Source organism: Oncorhynchus kisutch, linkage group LG23 (genome assembly GCF_002021735.2).
Source record: "Oncorhynchus kisutch isolate 150728-3 linkage group LG23, Okis_V2, whole genome shotgun sequence".
Lineage (NCBI taxonomy): Eukaryota > Metazoa > Chordata > Actinopteri > Salmoniformes > Salmonidae > Oncorhynchus > Oncorhynchus kisutch.
Genome location: NC_034196.2, coordinates 6,630,520 through 6,647,343, shown reverse-complemented (window position 1 = coordinate 6,647,343; position 16,824 = coordinate 6,630,520). Strand labels below are relative to the sequence as shown.

General features: G+C 42.8%; 1 protein-coding gene across 5 annotated transcripts in view; it reads left to right on the top strand.

Moving 5' to 3' along the window:
- Nucleotides 1-16,824, top strand: part of LOC109877932 (CBP80/20-dependent translation initiation factor) — a 142,339-nt gene that overhangs the window by 15,933 nt on the left and 109,582 nt on the right. For 3 of the 5 annotated variants that reach the window (XM_020470165.2, XM_020470168.2, XM_020470166.2), the window contains exons 2-3: nt 7,844-8,070; nt 13,147-13,218. In XM_020470165.2, coding sequence (XP_020325754.1) covers nt 7,888-8,070; nt 13,147-13,218 — 255 coding nt within the window. In that variant the 5' untranslated portion in view covers nt 7,844-7,887. The remainder of the gene's footprint in view (nt 1-7,843; nt 8,071-13,146; nt 13,219-16,824) is intronic. The other 2 variants (XM_020470167.2, XM_031802824.1) reach the window with 1 other exon arrangement.

The following is a 16,824-nucleotide window of genomic DNA, read 5'->3' as shown; positions in this document are numbered from 1 at the left end:
CGGCTGCACAGTAATGTTTCTTATCGATGGCGGTTAAGATATCGTTTAGGACCTTGAGCGTGGCTGAGGTGCACCCATGACCAGCTCTGAAACCAGATTGCATAGCAGAGAAGGTATGGTGAGATTCGAAATGGTCGGTAATCTGTTTGTTGACTTGGCTTTCGAAGACCTTAGAAAGGCACGGTAGGATAGATATAGGTCTGTAGCAGTTTGGGTCAAGAGTGTCCCCCCCTTTGAAGAGGGGGATGACCGCAGCTGCTTTCCAATCTTTGGGAATCTCAGACGACACGAAAGAGAGGTTGAACAGGCTAGTAATAGGGGTGGCAACAATTTCGGCAGATAATTTTAGAAAGAAAGGGTCCAGATTGTCTAGCCCGGCTGATTTGTAGGGGTCCAGATTTTGCAGCTCTTTCAGAACATCAGCTGAATGGATTTGGGAGAAGGAGAAATGGGGAAAGGCTTGGGCGAGTTGCTGTTGGGGGTGCAGTGCTGTTGTCCGGGGTAGGAGTAGCCAGGTGGAAAGCATGGCCAGCCGTAGAAAAATGCTTATTGAAATTCTCAATTATGGTGGATTTATCAGTGGTGACAGTGTTTCCTATCTTCAGTGCAGTGGGCAGCTGGGAGGAGGTGTTCTTATTCTCCATGGACTTTACAGTGTCCCAGAACTTTTTTGAGTTAGTGTTGCAGGAAGCAAATTTCTGCTTGAAAAAGCTAGCCTTGGCTTTTCTAACTGCCTGTGTATAATGATTTCTAGCTTCCCTGAACAGCTGCATATCACGGGGGCTGTTCGATGCTAATGCAGAACGCCATAGGATGTTTTTGTGTTGGTTAAGGGCAGTCAGGTCTGGGGAGAACCAAGGGCTATATCTGTTCCTGGTTCTAAATTTCTTGAATGGGGCATGTTTATTTAAGATGGTTAGGAAGGCATTTTTAAAAAATATCCAGGCATCCTCTACTGACGGGATGAGATCAATATCCTTCCAGGATACCCCGGCCAGGTCGATTAGAAAGGCCTGCTCGCAGAAGTGTTTCAGGGAGCGTTTTACAGTGATGAGTGGAGGTCGTTTGACCGCTGACCCATTACGGATGCAGGCAATGAGGCAGTGATCGCTGAGATCTTGGTTGAAGACAGCAGAGGTGTATTTAGAGGGGAAGTTGGTTAGGATGATATCTATGAGGGTGCCCGTGTTTAAGGTTTTGGGGAGGTACCTGGTAGGTTCATTGATTATTTGTGTGAGATTGAGGGCATCAAGTTTAGATTGTAGGATGGCTGGGGTGTTAAGCATGTTCCAGTTTAGGTCGCCTAGCAGCACGAACTCTGAAGATAGATGGGGGGCAATCAGTTCACATATGGTGTCCAGAGCACAGCTGGGGGCAGAGGGTGGTCTATAGCAGGCGGCAACGGTGAGAGACTTGTTTTTAGAGAGGTGGATTTTTAAAAGTAGAAGTTCAAATTGTTTGGGTACAGACCTGGATAGTAGGACAGAACTCTGCAGGCTATCTTTGCAGTAGATTGCAACACCGCCCCCTTTGGCAGTTCTATCTTGTCTGAAAATGTTGTAGTTTGGAATTAAAACTTCAGAATTTTTGGTGGTCTTCCTAAGCCAGGATTCAGACACAGCTAGAACATCCGGGTTGGCAGAGTGTGCTAAAGCAGTGAATAGAACAAACTTAGGGAGGAGGCTTCTAATGTTAACATGCATGAAACCAAGGCTATTACGGTTACAGAAGTCGTCAAAAGAGAGCGCCTGGGGAATAGGAGTGGAGCTAGGCACTGCAGGGCCTGGATTCACCTCTACATCGCCAGAGGAACATAGGAGGAGTAGAATAAGGGTACGGCTAAAAGCTATGAGAATTGGTCGTCTAGAACGTCTGGAACATAGAGTAAAAGGAGGTTTCTGGGGGCGATAAAATAGCATCAAGGTATAATGTACAGACAAATGTATGGCAGGATGTGAATACAGTGGAGGTAAACCTAGGTATTGAGTGATGAAGAGAGAGATATTGTCTCTAGAAACATCGTTGAAACCAGGAGATGTCATTGCATGTGTGGGTGGTGGAACTAATAGGTTGGATAAGGTATAGTGAGCAGGACTAGAGGCTCTACAGTGAAATAAGCCAATAAACACTAACCAGAACAGAAATGGACAAGACATATTGACATTAAGGATAGGCATGCTTAGTCGAGTGATCAAAAGGGTCCGGTGAGTGGAGAGGTTGGTTGGTGATTTAGACAGCTAGCCAGGGCATCGGTAGCAAGCTAGCATAGGATGGAGGTCTGTTAGCCACCCCTTACGTTCCGTCAGTAGATTAGTGGGGTTCCGTGTGGTAGAGGGGATTAATCCAAATCACACAACAACAACAAAAATAAAAACAATAGATATAGTTATAGAGGCCCAAGAAGAAAATATAATAATAATAATTTAAAAAATAATTTAAAAAAAATAATAATAAAAAAATTGTCCGATTGTCTATTCAGATAGCAGCCGGTAAGACAGCTAACGGTTAGCAGGCCGCAGATGGGCGTTCAGGTAACGTCGCGACGGAGGAGCCGGCCGAATAACTCCTTCGGGTAGATAACGTCGGCAGTCCAGTTGTGAAGGCCCGGTGGGGCTCCGCGAAGGCAGTAAAACGGGTCCGGATAGGTGACTGCAGCCCAGGTGTGATTGATGGAACTCAGGAGTGATTGACGGAGCTTGCTAGCTCCGATGGTCACACGGATAGCAGCTAGCTAGCTGTGAGATCCGGGTATGAATGTCCAGGGACATGGAGAGAAAAATTGGTCCGGTATGTTCCGTTCCGAGCCGCGCTGCGCCGTACAGAACTGGCGATAGATTTTCGAGCTAAAGGATAGCTGATGACCACAAAACGATTTGCCAGTAAAGGAGCTAACTAGCTTCTGAACTAGCTTCTGGATTAGCTTCTGGCTAGTTTCAGGCTAGCTTCTTGGAGTTTCTGGCTAGCTTCTTGGAGGATTACAGATCTGAGGTAAATAATACTTTTTTATAAATATACATTGGTGAGGCGGGTTGCAGGAGAGTGTTTTGAAGATGAGTTGATGGAAAATAAAAATAAAATGTATGTGAAAAAGTTGTAAATATATATATATACAGGACACGACAAGACGAGGACAAAAGACGTCTGAACTGCTATGCCACCTTGGAGACTGTTGGCCTAACTTAAATAAATCAAGTTGGCCTAACTTAAAATATAAAGATTAGCTGGCAAAAACACTAGCATATGGGCTTGACAGATTGTTGGTGAGACGTGATAATTTTCGATGCAAGAAGTTATTCATTATTAGTGAATGTGCATTATGCATGGTTCTAGTTGGTTCTAGTCACTGTTGTAAAAAATGGCATTTTCATAGACTTGAAAGCCAGATCAGTGATTATTGCACAAAAAAGCAAGTTAAACTATTTTGATAAATTCATCAAATTATTAGTGGTTCATATGGTTGTGGAAGGCTTATATTTAGCCTAGGTATAACTTCACAAGCCCTGCATTCATTAGATTTTTGCTGACTGTATGAAATTAAATGCAGTGCATTGTATTCATTGTACAACAATGCTTATTTTGAGAAAACACAACAAAAATCATCTCAAAATAAGCATTGTTATACAATTAAAGGTTAAATACACTACATTAAATACACTTAATTTCATATATATATATGATTTTTGTTATGTTTACAAGCCTACGTGTGTCATAGGCCTAAATAATTTCGGCCATAATGTCCATTTGCCTTTCGGTGAGTATTTATTCTTATGTGGCGCTTGAATGAACTGCCAATCATATGCTCAAATTCAAATAGCATGACATTAACACTGCAACAGAGTAGGTAAATGTTGAACTGTCGAGATCCACTGGCCCGACGCGTTTTTACTGGCCAGCGCTAGTGTCAGAATCTGCACGTGAAAGAAAATAAACTAATGTGCCAGAAAACAATGGCCTAAATGGATTTCGACTTATTGTTTCCACATTATATGTGGGAAGCAAATTCACTCACATTATGGGACATACAAATTCATGCTCTCTTCCTGCGTGTAGAGGAATTTGACTGCAACCACAGCACACACAACACACACACACCCAGGTACCGAGAGGCGGGACCGACAAGCGCACTGTCAAACCAGCAGTGTTTCCCCATCATCGCTCACTTTGTGACTGACACACGCCTGTCCTATCAATAGATCACTAGAAGATGCATAATGTTCATTCTAGTGGGAGAAGGCTTGACAGACTTTTTTTCTGGCTAGCGAATTGAAAAGTAGCCAAGTTAATTTAAGTGGGAAAGTGCCTGGCTGAAAATGAGTCTAATCAGCTGCATAGCCGACAGCCGGCGCTAGTTGAAAACAAGAAATATAATTTCATCCTACCTGCAGCAGCAGGGTGTGCGTGCGCGTCTGAATAGAGTGCTTCTAGGAAGCATTCTTAAAGATGCAATATATATATTTTTGGGCGACCTGACCAAATTCACATAAATATGATTTATTGATCTTTCATTCTTATTGAAAGCAAGTCTAAGAAGTGGTAAATATGTTTATAAACTCAGCAAAAAAAGAAATGTGCTCTCACTGACAACTGCGTTTATTTTCAGCAAACTTAACATGTGTATTTACATAAGATTCAACAACTGAGACATAAACTGAACAAGTTCCACAGACATGAGACTAACAGAAATTGAATAATGTGTCCCTGAACAAAGGGGGGTCAAAATCAAAAGTAACAGTCAGTATCTGGTGTGGCCACCAGCTGCATTAAGTACTGCAGTGCATCTCCTCCTCATGGACTGCACCAGAATTCCCAGTTCTTGCTGTGAGATGTTACCCCACTCTTCCACCAAGGACCTGCAAGTTCCCGGACATTTCTGAGGGGAATGTCCCCAGCCCTATCCCTCACCCTCCGATCCAACAGGTCCCAGACCTGCTCAATGGGATTGAGATCTGGGCTCTTCGCTGGCCATGGCAGAACACTAACATTCCTGTCTTGCAGGAAATCACGCACAGAACGAGCAGTATGGCTGGTGGCATTGTCATGTCAGGATGAGCCTGCAGGAAGGGTACCACATGAGGGAGCCGACCGCATTATCTACCAAGAGAATTCTCTTCGATTATTATCACAGCGGTGTATATCCCCCCCCCACACACACACACAAGCAGACACCTCAACGTCCCTGAAAGAACTTCATTGGACTCTATGTAAACTGGAAACCACATATCCTGAGGCTGCTTTTATTGTAGCTGGGGATTTTAACAACACTAATCTGAAAACAAGGCTCCCTAAATTTTATCAGCAGATCAAGTGGAATGGCCAATATCCAGCAACTTTGCACATCTATTGAAGAGTGGGACAACATTCCACAGGCTGCAATCAACAGCCTGATCAACTCTATGCGAAGATGTGCCGCGCTGCATGAGGCAAATTGTGGTCACACCACTGATTCATGCACTTACTTTTTTTAAAGGTATCTGTGACCAACAGATTTATGTATTCCCATTCATTTGAAATCCATAGATTAGGGCCTAATGAATTTATTTCTATTGACTGATTTCCTTATATGTAACTCTAAAATCTTTGTTGCATTTTTATATTTTTACGTGTAATTAGGATCACCGGGACACTGACCAACGCTTTGGTTCTTATTAGGGCTGGGAATTGCCAGGGACCTCACGATACAATATTATCTTGATACTTCGGTGCTGATACGATATGAATTGCGATTCTTAAGATTCTATATGCCCCTCAAACTCAACTCTGGACCTCGAAGCAGGTTCCACTGCTTTTTTCCCCCCATTATTTTCTTAAACGGGCACTATTTAGACCCGTGTGACCAGGTGAGTGTAATTAATTCAGGTATAACAGAAAACCAGCCGGCTCTGGACTTCGTAGGGTAAGAGTTGAATGCCTCTGCTGTATGCATTGTGATTCGATACTTTGATGTCCCAAAAAAAACAATGCTCTCCATATTTCTGCTGCAGATGGACAAGACAGAGCCATGACAAAACGTGTTTTGATCAGTCATGGAAAGAAAAGTGCGGAAAAATAAATTGGCTCCCTATTTAAAAAGATGGAGAACAAGCTATGAAGGAAAAATACTGGCATTTTGGTGCATGTACAGCTGTCTAGCGCCAAAATTATATTGCGATATTGTCAATACAATAAGATGTTTCATCCAAAATAATATCCCTATATTTAACTATACACCCCCCTCCCATCACTAGCGAATACTGGGCTAACGGACTCCTGTTCAGACCATTGTGTCACAGCTCTCCCTCGCTGTGGACCACGTGAGTCGCTTCAGCCAGTCTACTTTTAATGTGGTCAACTGGTGAATGTGTAGCCATCAGTGGAGTTAGCATTAGCCTCACTAGCTAGGCTAATCAGGCCCCAGATTAGTGGATCATATCTACACACAGCGAGATTAAAACCTATAGGTATAGCAGCAATAGAATGAGGATCAGAGCATTAGTACGTCAAATTACAGGAACAAGAAGCGTTAATCAGTCTGTGTAGTAGGCTAATGTCCGTTGTAAAGAACAAAATGAGTCTGCATTTACCCCCCTTTAATTGGTTGAGAGTAGCCTACATACAACTGCCTCAGGCAGTCTCAACACAGGCCTACTACTATACCACTATTCAGGCTGCTCTGCTGCCATAGTAAATCCTCTTGCGTGGCATGCCCAGTGCTCAGGCAGGGCAGTGGTGTAAAGAAGCTTAGCAGAAGGCCTTAGTCATGTGACCACCAACAGCCACTTCACTGTCAGATAAAACACAGGGAAGGAGAGGTAGAGTTGGGAAGAGGGAGAGAAAGTGAAGGAAAGATGAATTTTTTAAATATATTTTTTTGAATTTTTATTTAACCTTTTATTTAATTAGGCAAGTCAGTTAATAACAACATCTTCTTTATAATGACGATAATACCAAAAAGCGAGAGACTTCCTGCGGGATGGGGGCTGGGATTAAAAATAAAAAAATAGATCACGGCAAGAGAGACAACACAGGCAGGGTGAAAGGCATAGAGCTCGCTATCTTGTAGTCCTAAAAAACTGAAATTAGTTACCTTTGGTTCGTTCAGCCATTCCTATGGGGAAATGAATAGGGAAAATAAGGTCTGAGGCTTATAGGAGATCTTTAAACGTTTTGTTCTATGACATAATATCAGTGTGTTAACACGACCTGTATGAATATGAGGTCTTTATGTGCTTGTTTGGATTACATAAATGTTTCCCAATTCACAAAAAGTGTTGTTAGCTGTTGAAGATTTTCATAGAACAAAACGTGTAAGATCTGCTAAGCCTGTGTTTACTACATACCTTCATTTGGGTGTTTGATATCCCCATAGGCTTTGGCCAACGAGCCATGGCTGAGTTAGTGCCTGGTAAAACCCCTGCAGAGAGACAAAGCTGTCCTGTTTCATAACTGACTATGTCTAGCTCTGGTCTGGGGACAAGGTTAGGAGGTGAGACAGACCGACTGTGACTAGACTGTGGTTCTGCTGCCTGCTGGGCCTGGGCGTAGCAGTAGGACTGAAGGCCAACTCTGTTTGGGATGTAAACACACTATGCCTCCCCTGCTGATGGAGTGGTGTTATTACTGCTCTGCCCTGAATGGGAGTGGTTTGGATTTTGCGTTCAGTCTTCTGAGAGGTCTGACAATGTCTATTTGACATTTTCTTAATGGATGTTTTTGAATGAGCTTTTCTTGAATGAAAATGATTGAACTATCCGTCTGAATGACACACTTATAGCTTCTTGACTCAACATGGTGGTTTTAAGTGGATATGCATGTTTTTGTTTTGATCTCTCTACTAACCAGCCATTTCTCCTGCACCTCTCTGCAGGTCCTCTCCTCCCTCCCCCGCCGGCGGGCAGGCAGCAGGTTGCCATGGAAAACTCGTCGGTGGCGTCCGCGTCCTCAGAGGCGGGCAGCACGCGCTCACAGGAGATTGAGGAGCTGGAGCGCTTCATCGACAGCTACGTGCTGGAGTACCAGGTGCAAGGCCTTCTGGGAGACAAAAACGAGACGTACCTGGACGGAGACAACAAACCCCAGTCTCACATTTCACAGGTTAGCTAAGGCTAATGCTAAACGGGACCAGAGTGGCAACATTGATGCTGATACAAGTAGTCTAGGCTTGTCACGATACCAACATTTTGACAAACGATACAATATCAGACGAAGTACGAAGATACCAAATAGTATCGCGATACCATGGTGGAAAAAAAATCTGTGGCCGAGCATCCTGTTCGCTCCGTCCCCCGTTCTCCAAAAACCTGTCACTGAAATTCACACTTCTACTTAATACAACACATTACATTAAACTTCACACTGTTCAGTGTATAGTAGAATACTGCATAGAACGGCTGATTTGCTCATATTGGTTGGCGGAATGGTAGGAAGGAATATTCATCAGTGTAGGCTAGATGTCGACCGATTATTATTTTTCAACGCCGATACCGATTATTGGAGGACCAAAAAAGCCGATACCGATTAATCGGCCGATTTATGAATAAAAAAATGTATTTGTAATAATGACAATTACAACAATACTGAATGAACACTTATTGTAACTTAATATAATACATCAATAAAATCAATTTAGCCTCAAATAAAATGAAACATGTTCAATTTGGTTTAAATAATGCAAAAACAGTGTTGGAGGAGAAAGTAAAAGTGCAATATTTGCCATGTAAGAAAGCTAACGTTTAAGTTCCTTGCTCAGAACTTGAGAACATATGAAAGCTGGTGGTTCCTTTTAACATGAGTCTTCAATATTCCCAGGTAAGAAGTTTTAGGTTGTAGTTATTATAGGAATTATAGGACAATTTCTCTCTATACAATTTGTATTTCATATACCTTTGACTATTGGATGTTCTTATAGGCACTTTAGTATTGCCAGTGTAACAGTATAGCTTCCGTCCCTCTCCTCGCCCCTTCCTGGGCTCGAACCAGGAACACATCGACAATCGCCACCCTCGAAGCAGCATTACCCATCGCTCCACAAAAGCCGCGGCCCTTGCAGAGCAAGGGGAACAACTACTCCAAGTCTCAGAGCGAGTGACATTTGAAACGCTATTAGCGAGCATCCCGCTAACTATATAGCCATTTCACATCGGTTACACCATCCTGATCTCCGGAGTTGATAGGCTTGAAATCATAAACAGCTCAATGCTCGAAGCACAGCAACGAGCTGCTGGCAAAACGCATGAAAGTGCTGTTTGAATGAATGCTTACGAGCCTGCTGTTGCCTACCATCGCTCAGTCAGACTGCTCTATCAAATCATAGACTTAATTATAACATAATAACACACAGAAATACGAGCCTTAGGTCATTAATATGGTCGAATCTGGAAACTATCATCTCGAAAACAAGACGTTTATTCTGTCAGTGTAAAATACGGAAAGGTTCCGTATATTATCTATCGGGTGGCATCCATAAATCTAAATATTCCTGTTACATTGCACAACCTTCAATGTTATGTCATAATTATGTAAAATTCTGGCAAATTAGGTGGCCCAAACTGTTGCATATACACTGACTCTGCGTGCAATGAACGCAAGAGAAGTGACACAATTTCACCTGGTTAATATTGCCTGCTAACCTGGATTTCTTTTAGCAAAATATGCATGTTTAAAAATATATAGTTCTGTGTATTGATTTTAAGAAAGGCGTTGATGTTTATGGTTTGGTACAGTCGTTCAACGATTGTGCTTTTTTCGCAAATACGCTTTTGTTAGATCATCCCACGTTTGGCTAGGTTGGCTGTCTTTGTTAGGAAGAAATAGTCTTCACAGAGTTCGCAACGAGCCAGGTTAGCAGGCAATATGAACTAAATATGCAGGTTTAAAAATATATACTTGTGTATTGATTTTAAGAAAGGCATTGATGTTCATGGTTAGGTACACATTGGAGCAAGACAGTCCTTTTTTGTGAAAACGCACCGCATCGATTATATGCAACGCAGGACACGCTAGATAACTACACATGGTTGATGAAATTAGTAGTTTAACTAGTGATTATGATTGATTGTTTTTTATAAGATAACTTTAATGCTATCTAGCAACTTACCTTGCATTCGCGTAACAGGCAGTCTCCTTGTGGAGTGCAATGTAATCAGGTGGTTAGAGCGTTGGACTAGTTAACTGTAAGGTTTGAAGATTGAATCCCCGAGCTGACAAGGTAAAAATCTGTAATTCTGCCCCTGAACAAGGAAGTTAACCCACCGTTCCTAGGCAGTCATTGAAAATAAGAATGTGTTCTTAACTGACTTGCCAAGTTAAATAAATGATAAATAAAGGGGTAAAAAATAAAATTGGCCAAATTGGTGGCCAAAAATACCGATTTCCGATTGTTATGAAAACTTGAAATCGCCCCTAATTAATCGGCCATTCCGATTAATCGGCCGGCCTTTAGTGTAGGCTGCTGAAGGGAGGATGGCTCATAATGGATCGAATGGAATCAAACACATAGAAACCATGTCTTTGATACCATTATGCTACAGCCATTACCACGAGCCCGTCCTCCCTAATTAAGGTGCCATGACCTCCTGTGATATACATGACACACATACTCTCTCTGTCTCTCTGTCTCCCTCACTCTCATAAACACACACTCCACTCTCTCGCTCTCCCACAAACAGACCGACTGCTGCCAACTTGTAAAACTTGTACTTGTAGGCACCAAACAATTTAAGAAGCCCCAGAAATAAATGGATTTTTGATTTAGTTTAGGCTTGCATTAGACCTATATGAATCCTACCATTTTGAAGCACATCTTATGAGTATCAAACCCTTTTCCTTTTTGCCTGTGCCTAAACCTACTGTCAAGTTACCAGGTTGTTAGCTAGCTAGGTAACATGACTGCACATCGTTGTTTGTTAATAAACCAATAATTAGCGATGCAGGATTAGTTTACAATAATTGATTCAATTGTTTTTTATTCCCCTTAATCAATCTACACACAATACACCATAATGACAAAGAAAAACATGTTTTTTGAAATGTTGCACATTTATAAAAAATAAAAAACTGAAATATCACATTTACTCAGTATTCAGACCCTTTACTCAGTACTTAGTTGAAGCACCTTTGGCAGTGATTACAGCCCTGAGTCTTCTTGGGTGTGACGCTACAAGCTTGGCACACCTGTATTTGGGGAGTTTCTCCCATTCCTCTCTGCAGATCCTCTCAAGCTCTGTCAGGTTGGATGGGGAGCATTGCTGCACAAGTATTTTCAGGTCTCTCCAGAGATGTTAGATCATGTTCAAGTCTGGGCTCGGGCTGTGCTGCTCAAGGACATTCAGAGACTTGTCCCAAAGCCACTCCTGAGTTGTCTTGGTTGTGTGCTAAGGCTTATTGCCCTGTTGGAAGGTTAACCTTCGCCCCAGTCTGAGGTCCTAAGTGCTCTGGAACAGGTTTTCATCAAGGATCTCTATACTTTGCTCCGTTCATCTTTGCCTTGAACGTGGAAAAAAAAACATCCCCACAGCATGATGCTGCCACCACCATGCTTCACCGTAGTGATGATGCCAGATTTACTCCAGATGTGACACTTGGCATTCAGACCTGAGAGTTCACTCTTGGTTTCATCAGACCAGAGAATCTTGTTTCTCATAGTCTGAGGGTCTTTAGGTGCCTTTTGGCAACTCCAAGTGGGCTGTCATGTGCCTTTTACTGAGGAGTGTCTTCCGTCTGGCCACTACCCTAAAGGCCTGATTTGGTGGAGTGCAGCAGAGATGGTTGTCCTTCTGGAAGGTTCTCCGATGTCCACGGAGGACCTCTAGAGCTCTGTCAGAGTGACCATAGGGTTCTTTTTTCTTTAGTTTGTGTGTGTGTGTGTGTGAAATCTTACCCCCCTTTTTTCCCTAATTTCGTGGTATCCAATTGTTAGTAGCTACTATCTTGTCTCATCGCTACAACTCCCGTACGGGCTCGGGAGAGACGAAGGTCGAAAGTCATGCGTCCTCCGATACACAACCCAACCAAGCCGCACTGCTTCTTAACACAGCTCGCATCCAACCTGGAAGCCAGCCGCACCAATGTGTCGGAGGAAGCACCTGGCCACCTTGGTTAGCGTGCACTGAGACCGGCCAGCCACAGGAGTCGCTGGTGCGCGATGAGACAAGGATATCCCTACCGGCCAAACCCTCCCTAACCCGGACGACGCTAGACCAATTGTGCGTCGCCCCACGGACCTCCCGGTCGCGGCCGGTTGCGACAGAACCTGGGCGCTAACCCAGAGTCTCTGGTGGCACAGCGCCCTTAACCACTGTGCCACCCGGGAGGCCGACCATCGGGTTCTTGGTCACCTCCCTGACCATGTTCCTTCTCCCCCGATGGCTGAGTTTGGCCAGGTTGCCAGATCTAGGAAGAGTCTTGGTGGTTCCAAACTACTTCAATATTAAGAATGATGAAGGCCACTGTGTTGTTGGGGACCTTCAATTCTGCAGAAATGTTTTTTCTTTACCCTTCCCCAGATCTGTGCCTCGACACAATCATGTCTCTGAGCTCTTCGGACAATTCCTTTGACCGCATGGCTTGGTTTTTGCTCTGACATGCACTTTCAACTGTGGGACTTTATATAGACGTGTGTCTTTCCAAATCATGTCCAATCAATTGAATTTACCACAGTTTGACTCCAATCAAGTTGTAGAAACGGCTCAAGGATGATCAATGGAAACAGGATGCACCTGAGCTCAATTTCGAGTCTCGTAGCAAAGGGTCTGAACACCTATGTAAATAAGATATTTCCGTTTTTTATTTTTAATACGTTTGCACATTTTTCTAAACCTGTTTTTGCTTTGTCATTATGGGGTATTGTGTGTAGATTGATTTATTTTGTAATTAAGTTGGAATAAGGCTGTAACGTGACTGTGGAAAAAGTCAAGGGGTGTGAATACTTTCCGAAGGCACTGTAACTCTAAAACCAATACTTGGTGGCTCTTGTGCGTGCACAGAAAACAGGCTAGTTTACCTCATGGGATGCATTGCCAGCTGAGCAACATTCACAAAACGTTGACCAGCTGGCAGAGGGTGGAGAAGGAGAGATTTGTAAACGTCTTTCTTTCCATCATCATCACAAAATAGTGTTGAGTAATTGTCATTCCAATTTTTCCCCTCTCTCTCTCCCTCCCTCTGACCTAGTGGACAGAGGACTGCAATGACAAGAAAGACGGGAGTTGGTCACCCTCGTGGGGGAGGGGCTCCACCAAACCAGTGAGTGTTTGGACTGTGTATGATGTGTCTGAATTCTGGAGGAAATGCTGGCTGGCTGAAGGTCTACACACAACACACAGCTGTGCTGAACCTTCATGTACGATCATTGATGAGGGGGAAACCAGATCTCAATGATAGCCAAGGTTACTAACATATGGCTCCAGTCAGACATGCATACATACTGCACATTACTGCTGTTTCATTGGGTGTCTACTTCTTTGGTCATATAGCAAATGCCCTTAGGACACAACCGTCATAAATAAGCAAGCTCCATGCTAAAAGAGACCAGATGCATTTTGAATTCAACTTATTTAATCTCTGATGATGGCAGCTTTGCCTACGATGTATCTCATTTTGAGGCTCTGCTGATGTGTAGGATGGATGTAGACAAGTGTTTGTCACTTGCAAAATGTAGGTGTGAGTTTCCACCGGGCATGCTGGCAGCTGGGCTGATAACATATCCATACTGGCTGATCATAAATTGAAACCTCTCTCACTAATCCTCCTCCTATTTGCATGGGCTTTATGGTGCTAGTGTGTTTGCATAGCGAACTACCCTGGAATATCACGGTACAAGTAGGTGTTGTTCTGTCAGTGGTGGAATATAGGGGGTTGTAGCCCGGTTGTATAGCTGAGAACAGGGGCGTGTTCAGTTATGTTTCTGAATGCTGACTTCATAGCCAGGGTTCTTCTAGTCCGGTGGATGGGGTTTCCCCCGTGTGCCGCCTCCGGCTTTGTGTTTGTCTGTGCCTGTTTGCAACGACGACGTGGCAGAGTGTATTTGCCCGTGTCTGCTAGCACAGGGTGCAGGGAGACACACACGTCTCTGGCTCTCTCTGTCTCCTCCTGTTTCAACCAATGATGTGTGGTAGAGGTCGACCGACCGATTTTTTTTCAACGCCGATGCCGATTATTGGAGGACCAAAAAAAGCTGATGCCGATTAATCAGACTTAAAAAAAATGTATATATATATTTGTGATAATGACAATTACAACAATACTGAATGAACACTTATTTTAACTTAATATAATACATCAATAAAATCAATTTAGTCTCAAATAAATAATGAAACATGTTCAATTTGGTTTAAGTAATGCAAAAAATAGTGTTGGAGAAGAAAGTAAAAGTGCAATATGTGTCATGTTAAAAAGCTAACGTTTAAGTTCCTTGCTCAGAACATGAGAACATATGAAAGCTGGTGGTTCCTTTTTAACATGAGTCTTCAATATTCCCAGGTAAGAAGTTTTAGGTTTTAGTTATTATAGGACTATTTCTCTCTATACCATTTGTATTTCATATACCTTTGACTATTGGATGTTCTAATAGGTACTTTAGTATTGCCAGCCAAATCTCGGGAGTTGACAGACTGCTCTATCAATCATAGACTTAATTATAATATAATAACACAGAAATACGAGCCTTAGGTCATTAATAATAACGGGTGGCATCCGTAAGTCTAAATATTGCTGTTACATTGCACAACCTTCAATGTTATGTCATAATTATGTAATATTCTGGCAAATTAGTTCGTAACAAACCTGGCGGCCCAAACTGTTGCATATACCCTGACTCAATGTGCAATGAACGAAGAGAAGTGACACAATTTCCGTAGTTAATATTGCTTGCTAACATACATTTATTTTCACTTAATATGCAGGTTTAAAAATATATACTTCTGTGTATTGATTTTAAGAAAGGCATTGGTGTTTATGGTTAGGTATAGTCGTCCAACGATTGTTTTTTTTTGTAAATGCGCTTTTGTTAAATCATCCCGTTTGGCGAAGTTGGCTGTCTTTGTTAGGGAGAAATGGTCTTCACACAGTTCGCAACGAGCCAGGCGGCCCAAACTGCTGCATATACCCTGGCTGTAGCACAGAACGCAAGATAAGTAACACAATATTGCCCCTATCTGGTGCGTGCGTTTTATCACTCCGTGTGTATCGATGCTAAGGATAACCGTCTTGTGGGTAGCTCAATGGGGTAGACAGAGATGTTTTCCACAAAAACCTTCTCAACGAAATACAAAATAGGCTTACCTGACAGAACTATATCATCATTATTTGTATCAATTGTTTTGCAAACTCTCCCATAATGTGCCACAGCAGTAGGCCTAACAGGAGAAACCTCACTCGACTGACACATTCCTCTTACTAGATACACAATTAAATGGGATTTGCAATGCAAATATTTATCTATATGAACCAAATGTTTACCTTGTTTCTCTGTGAATAATAATAATAATAATATTGAGAGTTGGGGGGGGGGGGGCGGACCCAGAACAGAATTTAGAAAAATACAATAGAGCATTTTATGGGGCCTGCCATTCCAAATAAAGTTTATTAACCACTATTTTACTGGGTATATTGACAGAAAACACATTTCTTTTACACCAAGGGCCCGGGGACACATTGCAGGGTAGAGGAGAAGATTGTTCCTATTTGCTTATTTAAAAGTAGCTCTCATGCTAGAAAAGGTTGGAGACCCTTGCCTTAGGGGCTTCCCCATAACCAGGAATGCTGTTTCGGCTACATACAAGCTTCCTCAGGCTCTGATACTTACATAAACTGCGATGGCTTTGAGTAAGGTAAGGTTTTGATTTTGCTCCAGTCAATGACCTGACATGGTTAGTATGTGCATGTAAAAATGATTCTATAGTTCGGCCTATCGGTTGTGTATGGTAACAATACATTGATACTGTATAGCGAGGTGACCTGAGGTTGAAAGAAAGATTTTATATTTGTTTGCTGGAGAGAGAGTGAAGCAGACGCTGGGCTGCTTCTGCAGCCTGCCCTCTGGTCTTCTAGGCACTGATTCAGTCATCTGCTTCTTTGCTTCACTTTCATTTGAACTAAGCAGTTGGAGCCCTTTCTAAGCCCTTGTTTGTACACAGAGTGACTTGAGGCTGTCTTGTGGACAGTTGGGTTGGTTTTAGTCAGGTAAAGACTGAGGGTTAGAGTGTCTGGGGTGTGTCGGTTTCCGAGGAAGAGATTTGATGACAGCAGTTTCAGGATAGCAGTGTAACTTGACTTCTCTGGGATCACAGAGGACCTAGTTTTCACTTCCATCTCAATCTGCACAGTCATGACTCATGTTGCTCCCATATCTATCCCAGAAACAGAGAGCTATTCAGATGCTGATCAGGCCCTTGTGAGGATGTATTGATTTTAGCCTAGACTGAAGTCCCAATGGCACCCTAATCCCTAGAAATGCACTACTTTTGACCAGGGCCGATAGGGAGTCGCAGCTTTAGTCTTTCTCCCTCTCAGCTGTTACTGTGGGCTAATGAAAAAGGAGAGGGAGGAAAAGGGGAGACACATTATTATTTGTATCATTGCCTGATATATATTTTTTCCTTTCCCAAGCACCAGGCTGTCATTTGGTGGGATAAGGCGGCTGCGTGACGTCTGACAAATGACTTTGTTAGAGGCACTGATGAAATAATCAAATGACATGAAATTGAATGAACAGAGAACATGACTTTCTGGCCTGGCCTATTGAGTCTCTCTGTGTGGTATCTGCGTACAGTGTTGTGGGTCTGGGTTGTGTTCATCTGGGAGAAACTTTTTTTTTTTTTTTTTTGTGAAACTGGGAGGTTGTCTAAAACT